Source organism: Podarcis liolepis (genome assembly GCF_965112155.1).
Source record: "Podarcis liolepis genome assembly, chromosome: 3".
NCBI classification, from domain to species: Eukaryota; Metazoa; Chordata; class Lepidosauria; order Squamata; family Lacertidae; genus Podarcis; species Podarcis liolepis.
In genome coordinates, this window is record NC_139557.1 from 49,247,556 (window position 1) to 49,261,572 (window position 14,017).

General features: G+C 43.5%; 1 protein-coding gene across 1 annotated transcript in view; it reads right to left on the reverse strand.

Annotated features, from left to right (window-relative positions):
• Positions 1 to 14,017, reverse strand: part of ASCC3 (activating signal cointegrator 1 complex subunit 3) — a 211,899-nt gene that overhangs the window by 92,488 nt on the left and 105,394 nt on the right. The window contains exons 15-16 of the mRNA XM_083497618.1: positions 3,183 to 3,374; positions 2,626 to 2,850 (exon numbers count right to left, since the gene is read on the reverse strand). Of these exons, the coding sequence (XP_083353744.1) occupies positions 2,626 to 2,850; positions 3,183 to 3,374 (417 nt within the window). The remainder of the gene's footprint in view (positions 1 to 2,625; positions 2,851 to 3,182; positions 3,375 to 14,017) is intronic.

Genomic DNA, 14,017 nt, shown 5'->3' on the forward strand with positions numbered 1-14,017 from the left:
TCCAGAAGACCCAACACCTTAGAACATTCCACATTACAACACTGTGTTGCATGTCCGACTTGCCCATCTTATTTTGAAAGCCTTTCCTTGTTTTAACCCTAAATTGGCCTTTAACAACCAAGTGTCTTCCCACTGGGACTGAGAATAATGCAGCAGTTTTAATTATGAGCCACGGAAGCATGGCCTTAAACCCAGCTTAGTGCAAGTGGAAGGCAGTTACACACTTACACACACCCACAGGATTTCTGATGTCCACTGACATATGCCATTGTTCCAACTGTGGCAACCCCCACAGCCACATTAAATACCATTCTGGAGGCTTCCCAGTAGCTTTCGGGGAAGTGCAGGGTATTCCAACAGGAAGAGAATGGATGCAACATCTCTTTGTGTAATTTCAACAGAATTGAACATAGAGAAGCAGGTGGTACTAATTGCTCTCTGCGTTACTTTTGCTTTTTCAAGCACCGTTAAACAGAAAAGCTGGTAAATTTATTAGGATTTCTCCTGATGACTCCAAAGCCTTTTCCCTCTGATTATAGCAAAAGCTAGTTAAGCAAGAATGGAAGATATTTATAAGATCATCTGAACTGAAAGAGATAAATGACTGAGTTACAATCAAGAGAAACGAAAGACTTTTGTAATTGGCCTGACTTACAATTGATTTTCTGTAATCAAGCAAGTACCGATCTTTCCTGGCTTGTCATGTCAGCAGGAAAAGTCATGTCCAGTGTTCCAGAGTACATAAAAAATGATGGTTTCATGGCCCTGTCAGTGCTTCACACTTTTGCTTTTCAGCATTTTCAGTTACACCAGCTGAGATGCATTGCTATTTTCACTAACATAAGTTTATTAGAAATCATTAACACACTTCAACATTGACCCTCAGTTGTCGGAAACTGGCACAGTTCCTGACCATTGAAGATTAATTTTATGCTTACTGTGCACTAGATCTTTTAAAGCATAATTAAACTTTTACGAAAACGAAATTGCATTTTGGGGTGGCCAAAGAAAAATGAGTGTTCTAACTTTCTTTCTGCCTTTTTTCTGATATGGAAGCTAGGTTGCCTCCTGTGGTCAATGTTCAAAGCAGTACGAGGCAGTACATGCATGCCCATTGTCAAAATAGAGAGCAAAACAAAGGTCAGGACCAGCAGAGCAGTCCTTCACTTGCTTGTCTCTATTGTTGCCTCAAGAATATGGCATTTTACTGGAAGACTGGGGGGGGGGGGGATAGGAGAGTGACTACATCTGGGGACCAGGCAAAACATTTGTCTTCTCCTAGGCCTTTGGCTAATTAAAAAATCTATGGCATTTAAACCATGTGTCAGGTGGCGGCGGTGATGGCTTTTGATTGTTACTGTTGTATGTATTTTGTGTTTTTGTATTTTTGTATTGTAAACCACCCTGTGATCCTCAGATGAAGGGTGGTATAGAAATCTAATAAATAATAACACATCTCAGAGGACAATTGGTGTATCTATCATACAAGGTAATACCAGCTTGCTAAATTTTTCAAAGAGATGTAAACATAATAAATGCCCTGTTGGTTCAGGTCAAAGGTCTATCTACTCCAGCACTCATTTTGTGGCCAACAGATGACCCTGGAAGGCCCACAAGCAGGGCATGAGGACAATAACCATCTCCTTCTGTTGCTCCCCTGAGATGGGTATTAAGTCCTGCTGCTTCTGATCCTGAAGGTATTATATAATAATCATGACCAGCAGACACTGATGGCCTTTATCCTTTTCTTTTTTTAAAAAAGCTAATTGTTCTCACCCACAATTGTTTCAGATCTGAATCAACAGCACTGTGTTGGGTACCTGTATGAATCTGCACACTATGCCAACACAATCCTGACAAATTAGAAGACTGCTACTACAGCTTCTAATATTAACTACTTCTTCTTGACCCAAGAAACACCACTCGCAGCATTCTCATAGTCTAGGAGACTATGGGAAGGAAGCCCTCTGCAGTAGCCCAAGAAGCATAGAAGTCTACACTTGTGCTGATCCTCCCTCTTCTGGCTCTTATAACTTGACAGAAAGGCATGTGTCAGAATCCTAAAAAGAGCACAGTTTAATGTGGAGCCTGGAAAATGAATTGGCCTATCCCCTAGCCCTTCCTCACGACCCATCAAACTTCACACAACTCACTTTTTTGTTTTTACATTTGCATGTGCAGATTGAAATCCACTTGAGAAAGGTTTGTACTGTACAAGGAGAATAATCAGGAAAAGTATAATCCCTTCTGGTAATATGTAATTATCTCCTTTTTGGGCCAACCTCTTACACACAACATGTTGCAGTAAGAAGAGCCATTAAATCTTCTGATGTGTTGAGCAGCTTTTAAAAGTGCTTGAGAGCTGTTAAACCAGACTTGGTCTTATTCATAAAAATGGCTAACCACATTAAAGAAACAATTCAGTATTCTTGATTTAGACTCTACAGAGCACTGCTACATTTGCAAAATATGTTACCCAGTGTCACTACGCAAACCCCGGAAACTATTTAGTGAAGCTGTATAATTTAGGAATATAAACAGTACTGAATTTTCTCACATTTTACTCATATTGGTTTCAAAAGGGTCGTATGCATTAGCTACGCAGAATCGCTTAAGAAAACATACCTCTGCATTCAAGTTGTCTGCCAGACTTTCAAGAAACTGGCTCTCAATGGGATTCTGCTGAGTAAGCAGGGTCAGGTAATGGCTGAGTTTGTCATGTGTTGTAATAATGACGCCTTCTCCAAATTTGTCAAACTGAGGCCGTCCAGCTCGACCAAATATCTGCATGACATCTAAAATTCCAAGGTCAACAAAGGAGCCTCTTTTTGCAGCATAGATCTGTGTTCCCTGGTTGACGAAAAGTTAATAAAAATTAACATAAACACACATGAGTCTAATCCAGATGAGCTGAAGACCAAAATTAGGCAAATACAGAAGGATTTCAGGAATGTACTTAAACTAATCCTTCCATAATCTGTGATATATTTAAATCTTTACTATCCAACTAGATTCCCAAAGGGGAGAGACAGCTTTTTCAAGCAACCCCCCCTCCAACATTACTAGATAATTAGCAGCATACCTTACCCCCACAAACCTACCCTTCCTTTTGCAAACAATGGTAAATATATGACACTTTATAGATTTTTAATGGATGATATGGAGAGAGGATATGCTCTTACCTTAATAATGACAGCATGAGCAGGAAGATTGACACCCCAAGCTAATGTAGCTGTACAAACCAAGACTTTTATATATCCACGAGAAAACAAGTTTTCCACCAAACTTCTGTCTTGCCGCAGCATTCCTGCATGATGAATACTGAATCCATCAGGAAACATTTCACGCATTTGCTTGTTTCTGGATCTTTGAACCTTTTCATGGACAAGTGAAAAAATAATATTTACATTAAAATACAATAATCCTGGCAATCCATGCAAAATTGCTTCCGACAACATAACCACAGATAGGATGCAAATAAACTGCTCTTCTAACCACATTAGTGGTTTGTTATTGCTGTTACTGGAAATGGATATCTTTCATACTGTTAGTTCTGTATCCCTAAACAGTAAGGTAAAAGGTAAAGGGCCCCTGGATGGTTAAGTCCAGTCAAAGGTGACCATGGGGTTGTGGTGCTCATCCTCGCTTTCAGGCCGAGGGAGCTGGCGTTTCTCCACAGACAGCTTTCCAGGTCATGTGGCCAACATGACTAAACCACTTCTGGTGCAATAGAACACCATGACAGAAGCCAGAGTGCACGGAAATGCTGTTTTCCTTCCTGCCACAGTGGTACCTATTGATCTACTTGCACTGGTGCACTTTTGAAATGCTAGATTGGCAGAAGCTGGGACAGAGCAAAGGGAGTTCACCCCATCATGTGGATTTGAACCACTGACCTTCTGACTGGCCAGCCCAAGAGGCTCAGTGGTTTAGACCAGAGCGCCACCCGCATCCCATTCCGTAAACAGTACAGGCCATGAAGGCCAAATGGTGTAAGAGACAGTAAAGCACTGTTTAAGCCAAGTCACAGGGCAACTGGATGTTTTCTACTGCAGACCGCTCCGCAAAGAATTCCACCCTCGCAGTCCAAATACACATTTTGAGACTCACTTAATTTACTTCTTAATATTTGTATGATGTTAGCGCTGCTGGAGTGGCTCATTTTAGGTCAGACTTGTTATATACCTTCATTCCTAGTAAGCTAGGAAAGCTGGATGTCATCCATAAATAATAAAGTCAAACTCAGAGCCGATTTACTGAAATCAGTGGATTTGATTTCAACGGGTCTACTCTGACAAACATTGGCTGTCTCCCTGTGACTTTAATTTTAATCCTGTAAACCATGTTGTGTATCCACAGACAAAATAATAAACCAAATCAAGTTAATGGAAGTAACGCTTACAAGATCATTCTGATTCAGAGGCCTGACTTATGTCTCAGACAGCAAAATCCTGCGCAAATTAAAGGTTTTACAAAGAATATTGGGATTTCATAACATCCTTGTGGAAATGAGCTCATATTTGTGGGCCAGAAACCGAGAATTTGCAATTCTTCTACAGAATTGCCAGTGTATGCTCAAAGGGGCATTCTCGGGTCTTCCTTGAGCAGCACAAGTAAAATACGCAGTGTAGAGAGGCAGTTAATAGGTTTCTAAATATGCACATCTGCATATTTCAGTTGATGCATATTTTGGAACAGAGGAACGGACATACAGATAGCATCCCAAAACAAAATTGTATTATTTGCCTTCCAAAAGATTGGGTTCTCTTCAGATACTGAATAAATTTCAGTTACCAAATGATGTAGTTCATCTTCAAGAATGCGTCATGGTTAACTTCTGAAGAACTGATATATTACTAGGACACAAAACTCCTTCCTTTCCTGAGGTTGTGGGCAGTAAGAGGAAGCCCATTTTCCAGAACAAACATTTCATGTCTCCAGATTTCAAAGGCACATTAGAAAGGGATTTCTGCTGAAGACCTTAACATAGCCAACCAAACATTACGTTCAATTTACAGCCTGGGCTCAATTCCTCACTTCCTTTTCAGTAGCTTGTAAAGTATGGATGCAGGACTACAAATTACATTTGAAGGCAAAGAAGAAGAAATTGAGATTTCAAGGGTGCTCTCTCAGGATTTCCATTAAAAAACATAAAACTGGAAAGACTGCTAAAGTGGACTTTGCTTCAGTGGTAACAAAGATAAAAACATGCTCCAAATTGTTCCGCCTCCTAAATGCACACAATCTAACCAACAAAACGCATTCTGAAAAGACCTCCGAGTATAGGGAGGAATATAAATTCAATCAATCAATCAATCAATCAATCAATCAATCAATCAATAAAATAAATTCAATGGTTGGTAACCAAGTCCCAACCTACATATTTCAGAGTTCTTTCAAAGGAAACTGATCCTCCAGCAGTTTGAACAATGCCTATTTAGCAACCTTGATTTAATGTTGTCCACAGTGCAATAATCTCACTGGACTTTCACTATTATTGTGTATAACCTTTAGGATTAAATCACAATTAAAGACATTTCTGATTATGTTTGTTCAACCTTATGAAAACCAGGAGATTATACAAAATTACTATAATAAAAATCTGTCACAAAGTTCTGACACTAAAGCTCACCTTCTGAGGAAGTCTACCAACATACACATCCTAAGCTGCCAACTTAAGTATCTCCTCAGGCCATAGAAATTTCAGGCAGTGAAAAGAAAAAAGGGCATGGTTGGTGTAAGAAACAGAAAAGAAGATAATGATATGGGGTTCCTCACCTTTCCTTTCCTGTCTATCCTGTCTCCTGCAGGTGCTTTCTTGCTCCTCGACATCAGCTCCCAAGAAGGACAATTGTGACATTCTAGGCAATGGCAGACCACATTGCACCATTTCCAAGGAATAGTCCCTTCCAACTCTACAATTCTATGATTCTATGAGCTAGTGTAGCAGGAGTTGTTCATTGTTTCACAGTCCAAAAACAAATGACCCAAGATGGCTCATATGATGGTAGTCTACTCCCCCCTAGCTGTTTTTCTTTAATGTTCTCATACAATCTTGCATGCAGAGAACAAAACAATGTCATAATGATGTATCTTCTCTCAAGCAGTAGCCAAGAGAGATTAATTTTACTATTGACACTTTCCCTCAAAATACCTTGCAAAGGAAAATGTGCAATCCTAGAGTGCTGTAGAGATGGTGCGTCACAGGGAAAACAGAACTCGTATATCAAAGGCAGCAACAATAACCATCTTAATGCAGAATACAATGAATATGCACACTCTACTTAGGGGTATCTAAATAATAAATACATTTTAAGCTGATGTACTTTGGATTAAGCTGCTTTTCTCAATTTACTTGAGTAGGATTAAACATATTTATCAGGTTATATCCATGCTGCCATTGCATTAGTAGAAGAGACTTTCACTCATGCAATGGGACTTTCTCTTCCTCATTTCGCCCTGTGCACTCTCAAAAATTTGTTCCAGTGGGTTGAGGGAATATCCACAGCAGATTCTTGGGGTGAATGGGGGCAGGGCTTTGGGGGAGGGGAGGAGAAGTTGGAGAAGCCCTGCTTTGTGAACTGAAGTCTGTTCTGTTTACACAACAGCAGCATTAGATACAACCCATTGGGTGGGAGTTAGCCAATGAGTCCTGTCAGCAGACACCCTGCCCAAGGACAGCCGCTTGCACAATGTGGCTTTCCCCCTGTGCGCTCACAGTGGGGCAGCCAGGAGAACCCTCAGAGCAGAGGAAGGCATGCCAAAATGCTTGCCCTGATGGAACAACCAACCACTTTAGTGAGATGTTGAATTCCTCCCATTATGTTATTTATTGTGGGTTATATTCAGATTAGTGGAAGGAGACCCTGAAGCATCTGCAGGAAGGAGGAGGGGAAGTGATTCCTCATTCTCCCTGAATCTCACAAACATCTGCTCAGAAGTTAGGGAAATGGTGGTGAGGGCTGCAGAGGGAAGGGCGAACCCACAAAATTCCCCGCTTCTCATAGAATCATAGAATTGTAGAGCTGGAAGGGGCACTAAGGGTCATCTAGTTCAACCCCCTGCAAAGCAAGAATCTCAACTAAAGCACCTGCTTAAAAACCTCCAAGGAAGGCGAGTCCACTACCTCCTGAGGGAGTCTGTTCCACTGTTGAACAGCTCTTACTATCAAAAGTTCATCCTGATGTTTATTCGGAATCTCCTTTCTTGTAACTCGAATCCATTGGTTGGTTCCTAGCCTCTGGAGCAGGAGAAAACAAGCTCGCTCCATCCTCCATATGACAGCCCTTTAGATATTTGAAGACGGCTATCATATCTCCTCTCCTCCTCTTTTGCTAGATCTCAAACCATTTTGTAGAGAGAACTGCAAGGATGAATCTTATTCTATATTTATAACCAGTATTTCCTATGGTGACTTACCTTACAGGGCAGCTACGAGGAAAAAATGAGGTGGAGTAATGTATCTCAGTTCATATAAAGTAGTTACAAAATAAGTTATAAATACGTCCTTCATAATATGCAACCAGCTGCTAATATACATGACTATAGTTAGATATCTAGTCATACTAGTAATCTATGAAATGAGTAACAGCAAATTTCATTATGCCAGCCTGAACAACTCTGTCATCCTATATGCAGATGCCATACCCATAGCAATATTAAAAGGTAAAGGTAAAGGGACCCCTGACCATTAGGTCCAGTCGTGACTGACTCTGGGGATGCGGCACTCATCTCGCTTTATTGGCCGAGGGAGCCGGCGTACAGCTTCCAGGTCATGTGGCCACCATGACTAAGCCGCTTCTGGTGAACCAGAGCAGCGCACGGAAACGCCATTTACCTTCCCACTAGAGCGGTACCTATTTATCTACTTGCACTTTGACGTGCTTTCAAACTGCTAGGTTGGCAGGAGCAGGGACCAAGCAACGGGAGCTCACCCTGTCACGAGGATTCGAACCGCCGACCTTCTGATCGGCAAGTCCTAGGCTCTGTGGTTTAACCCACAGTGCCACCTGTGTTCTAATAGCAATATTAGGTGGGTTCAAAAATATGTAGTTATCTGCTTTTGAGGTGGCTATATCTTTCAAGAAAGTACATTTAAAACACTGACATCAGGAGACAGAGGCCAGCATCGTCCAGTGGATGGATCACTGATGGCAAGGTTCACAAGGCAGCCTCTGCCAGGCTCAGATGTTCAGATATTACAGAGAAAAGTGACGAAGGGGGGGGGGGAGCTACTTGTGCTTTTGCTTTCCCAATTTTTACCGCACTTTGCAAAGCAAGATGTAAATGTCTCAGCTATAACTGAGATCTTACTAAGAAGGAGAGAGAGCAAGTCCCTGTGCTTCAGTTTCAGCCTAAGATTTGTGGTCAACAAACTGGAAATGAGTTAAAATAGCTTACTCACAAGGCTGCTGTGCAGGGAAATGAGATTATAAACATCCCTTGCTAATTGAAACATTCTATGTAGAATGATAAACACAAACTGACCCCAAATAAATGGACTTCCAGGCAGGCTTACACAAGAAGTGGACAGGTGATTCTTACAGGACTATCCTACTCAGGTATACTCTGAAGTCCCACTGTGCTCACTTGGGCTCACTGCCTAGTAAGTGTATTTAGAATTGCAGTCTTAACGTACTACATTTTGATCTACTTTCCTGTAGAACAGAAGGAGTGCTGGAGGATGGCCTACATCCAGCCAGGTGCTTGTTAAATTCTTGCAAATATACAGCCAATTTAGGCACCTGACATTGTTGAAGCATAGAACTGGCACCAAAGAGACATTCATTAGTCCTCAATGGTGCTGTTTTGCAAGTTTCAGAGACAAACAGGTAATATACATAATCATTCAGTTGTTTTATACCATCAAGGCATATTTAACAGGGAAGTGTAAAAAGCAACTACACTACCTACAGGAAGGCATTATGTTATTTGGAACATCTGTTATCATTTATCACCATTGAGCATGTTTGAACACAATGGCCCAGGTTGGATGATCCTGGCTTAGTAACCAGAGATTCATAAGTGTTTTCCTCACACAAGCTGCTTTGTGTGAGCTGTGATTAAACCAGGAAGTCTTTAACCATAGTTTCCCATTTTGTCTGAACCAGCTTCAGTCTTTAAACCAACTTCAATGGTTAAGATCCTGTCTTGTTCTGATGCTGGTGAGGATAGTTTCCCTGTTCAAGCAACTTATGGTTCAAGCAACTTCTTGGTTTGATGACCGCATAGGGAGGAATCAAGGGGCTGTGTGTGTGAGAAAGACTTCTGCAAATCTTCACTTAAGAAACCAATATATGATCATCTAAACACAGCCAATATCTGCAGAAAGTATTGACCTTGTTAAAATCATTCCATTTGTCACATTCCCCCTCTCACCAGCTTAAGGTAAGAATAGAGGAAAGGTTACTTTCAAAGTGCTGAGTGTAGAAAGTATATTGAAAAACATAATCAGTGTATAAACAAAGGTACTAATACTTAAAAAAAAGATATTAAAAGACAGCAGCAAACCAGATTATATACTAAAAACACAATCAAATTAAAAATGTGCAACAACAAAAAATTCCACAAGGTGGCTCTCAATACTATATATATGTGTGTGTGTGTAAATATATATATAAAATCTCATACATTTTAGTGTGACATTAAAATGTTTCTGTTCTGAAGATAATTTTCAGTTTAAAACTGATTCAAAACTAAAATGCTGGTTTAAGGCATGTGACGTAGAAGTACATTTTTTAAAACATAGTCTTCCTCTCCCCCCCTCCCCCTTTGCTTGGTGTGAACAGCTAACTCAAGGTTCACATAACAGATAAGTGGTTAGAAAATAAAAACATAGCAAACCTTTGTAAAGTTGCAGGTGGTACTTTATTTATAGATTGCATCTTTTCAATCATCACACCAGCTCAACAACTTTGCAAAAAAACCAACTTTTGTGTTGGGATATTCACTTTTTGAAATATGGCAACAGGAGACTAGGGAGACTAGGGTTGGGAATCAATGAATGAGTCCTGTCAGTGGAAGATCTGTGCAAGGACTTGTGGTTGTACAATAGGAGTTCTCTTCTTTCCTCCCCCCCCCCTCCCATGCCCCTGAAATTGGCTTTGGTGTGGGGTCAAGAGAACTCCTGGAACAGCATGTAGGTGGAAGAGAGGGAAGCCAAAATGCCTTCACACAATGCTGACTTCCTCCCCAGGGTTCAAATCCCTACAAATGAAGCTCACTCAGTGACCTTGGGCCAGTCATCGACTCTCAGCCTAGCTAACTCACAGGGTTGTTATATGAAGATAAAACAAACAGGGGAGAACAGCGTAGAAAACATTGAGCTCCTTGTTCCATGCCCCTCATCCCTAGTCACTACTGAATTTACTAAAATGCAACTTGAAAGACTGTATAACAGCTGCCTGTGGTTTAGCATTATGTCCTAGGAATCTCTAGCCAAGAAATGTGTTTGTCTTTTAGTTACATCTTAGACACTTACAGCAACTCCCATGGTGCCCCGGATAAACACTTGCACATGCTTCTAGCCTCTAGGCCAGTGTTTCCCAACCACTGTTCCGCGGCACACTAGTGTGCCGCGAGATGTTGCCTGGTGTGCCGCGGGAAAAATTAAAAAAAAAAATTTTTTAAGTCAAATTTTTGATTGGGGCGCCGTCACTAGATGACCCCTGGGGTTCCCTCCCTCCCTCCTGCTCTGCGCCTCCCTCCTCCTCCTCCGGGGAGGCCCTTCCTGGCTCTCGGCCAAGGCTTGGCGGCTGCAACTCACTCACTCGCTCGCCCACCCGTCCCTCCATCCCTGCACCCGGCCTCTCCCCCTCCGTCCCCGGCGCGGGGGCTGCCGGGATCCGTAGTCCCCTCGCCCTTGGGCTCCGCGCCCGCGCGGGGTGCGCAAACTACGTTTCCCAGCGTGGCCTGGCGGGCCGGGTGTTTTGTTTGAAGCGCTCTTCGCCCGGCCATGGAATGAGCGCGGCGGTGGCGGCCGGGCGGGCAGGGGCTCTTCCGCGCAGACCCCGCGCAGCCTGCCTGTGCCCCCGCGGAGATCGGGCGGCAGGATGGAGCCCGGGGATCCCCGCGGAGGCGGAGTGGCGGAGGCGGAGGCTGCCCCCCAGGTAGGGCTGCGTCGGGGGTGTGTGTTATTTTTGCAATGCTGCATCCGCGCCGGAGGGGACGCATCGGACCGCGGGGAGACCCCTTGGCGGGCGTGCAAGGCAATGCATGCGTGCAGGCGTTGCATGGAGTGCAGTGCAATGCAATGGCAACGCGGCGCCCTGCATGCATGCATGCAACTTCCACCGGCGCTCCGGACTTGGCAGGTGAGGGGGGTCCCCAGTGGGTGGCAGAGAGAGCCGGGAGGGCGAAGGGGAGCCTGGGGGGAGCAGCGCTGCTCCCCGAGCCGAGCCCGGGGGGAAACTTCGGCGTCGTTGCGCCGGGTGTTGGAAGCGGAGGCTGGCGGGGGCCCCTCACCTGCAAAACCTGGTCGCCTCTCATATATTTCGTGCATTGCATTCATCGCCCGCTTTCTCCTCCAAGGAGCTCCCGGGGGCGCGCGTGGTTCTCCCCGTGTTATCCTCGCAACAACAGCCCTGCGAGGTGGGTCAGGCGAGTGGCCCAAGGGAGCACCCAGGGATTGTCCTGGCCAGGTGGGGTGATTTGAACCCTGCTCTCTGCCCGGTCTTCGTCCTCATTTAGCCCCCACATGTGCATGACTGAGGTTTTCCCCCCTCGTCTTGGGTATGGTGTGAGTCTGTGCTGTTAATTAATGGGGTTCTGCCTTCGGAGAAGATGAGCCAGCCCTCAAGGAGGTGATTATGTAATTTGCTAGCAATTCATGTCCCTCCCGGCGTGACGCTGCGCGCTGACGTCACGGGGCTGTAATGGTGGTGTGCCTCGAGATTTTTTTCATCAAACAAGTGTGCCTTTGCCCAAAAAAGGTTGGGAAACACTGCTCTAGGCATCTGTCCCAAAGTCTGTGCCCTGGGGAGCAGTTGCAGTAACAGTGGGCCCTTGCCCCTCCACCAGCTTATGTACCCTCACCTGATGGGGTGCATGTACACAACCTGAGACTTCTCCTGCACAGAAAGCATCACTGCTCTTCCCTCTTCAGGCCTCTCCTGGTTCTAGGAGACAGCAGGGAAGGAAGTGGTGGGGATTTAACTGACCCAACCCTCGCCTGAACAGCCTCTTCCCCCAACATGCTCGTCTCTGTCTCTGACGGCCCTGAGCATTCCTCTCCCCCTGCTGCCCTGGCTCCAGCCTCATGGCCAGTGACAAACCCCATAAATGGCTGCCCCCCTCTCCTGGATCAATCCCCTGGCCTCCTGCCTCCGTCACACGCGTGTCAGAGCCCTGCCGGTCCCTGACACATTATGTCTGAAGCAGGCCTTCAACTCTGATTAGCTGTTATTTCTATAAGCCACTGTTTTCCAGATCCTGTCTCTCTGTGTGTGCGTGTGTCAACTATTTCCAATTCTTAATGTTTCTGAAAGGGATTGACATCATCCATAATGCCTGAAAGCTTTAGTCAAGAATAAATTCCTGAGAGTAATTCTTAATTACTTACAGATGTCTGTTAATTCCTACGAGAGGTTTTATTTCAAAACTGAAAGGGCAGGTTGTCTCCTGTCAGGCTCTTAAAAAATCCACTGGCTCTTTATTTTGTCAAAATGTTATGCTACGTGGAATAGGAAGCTGCTGAAGTACAATAGACTCTCTCTTCAATGTCATCTTTCCCAGCATGAGGACAAAAGTAATTTTGTTTCTAAAACTTGAACGAGTTTCATTATTGACCAGTATCCAAACAAATTACAGTTTGTTAATGATTCACAGTGTGGGTTATTCAGAGTGAAGGGGAAGATATGCCTACAACTATCCACATCTATCCACACATGCATGTATGTGTACATACACACTATCACTGTAGGTCTGCCTCTCTGCCATATGACTATTATGACAGAAGAGTCCATGTGCCTCAATTAAATCAGGACGAAGTCAAGCCAACCATGTCCTGACAAAGCTGGGTTGCTCCTCTATTGGCAACCCATAAGAAACAGAATTGAGGTTGGAAATGGAACGGTCCCAGGAACAGCAAACCCCATGACCTCCATATGTTGTGAAGTATACTCCAATCATCTCTAACCACCAACCATATTAGCTGGGGCTGATGGGAGTTGTAGCCCCAAATATCTGGATAACACAATGAAGATAACCCCACACTATGGAACGCCCTCCCATAAGATGTCAAAGAGATAAACAAGTATCTGACATTTAGAAGACATCTAAAGGCAGCCCTGTTCAGGGAACTTTTTAATGACTGGTGTTTTAATGTATTTTTAATCTTTGTTGGAAGCTGCCCAGAGTGGCTGGGGAAACCCAGCCAGATGTGCAGGGTACAAATAAATTATTATTATTATTATTAACAACAACAATAATAATAATTATGTAATGTCTAATTTATAATGTTTGGTTACATATGTCTGAAGCTAGCAAATATCTGCTTTTAGCCCCCTTGCCCCCATTGCTATAGTAAGAACAGAAAAATGGAAAAATATTGTAGAGCTGCACTCAAAGTTCCCATTGCTCATAATTTCATTTTTCGGATGGATGTGCTGGACAGTTCACAGCACAAGCCAACAATGAGGGAAGAGCAAAGGGCCCAAGGGTGCGCATCAGCAGGTTGCTCTTTCACATCAAACCATAGTGTATTTTTGCTATGATGGATAATGTGATGTGCAAACTAGTCCATTTCCTCTTTTGAGTACAAGGTGGATAAGAACACAAGTTTGTTTTGCCGCAGTGCCCCCCCCCAATCCCTAAACTTTATTCTACTGAGATATTATCTCATTTAATTATGCCAAAGATATTGCCAGAGTATAGATGGGAATATGAACAGTGTTAATTAATAACACCTCCTATATCTCATTCTCCTACATTTATTAAACACTTTTTTCCATTTTATAAGTTCATCTGCAGACTTTTGTAATTACCTGCTTAGCAAGACGCAAACTGGATTAACTTATCT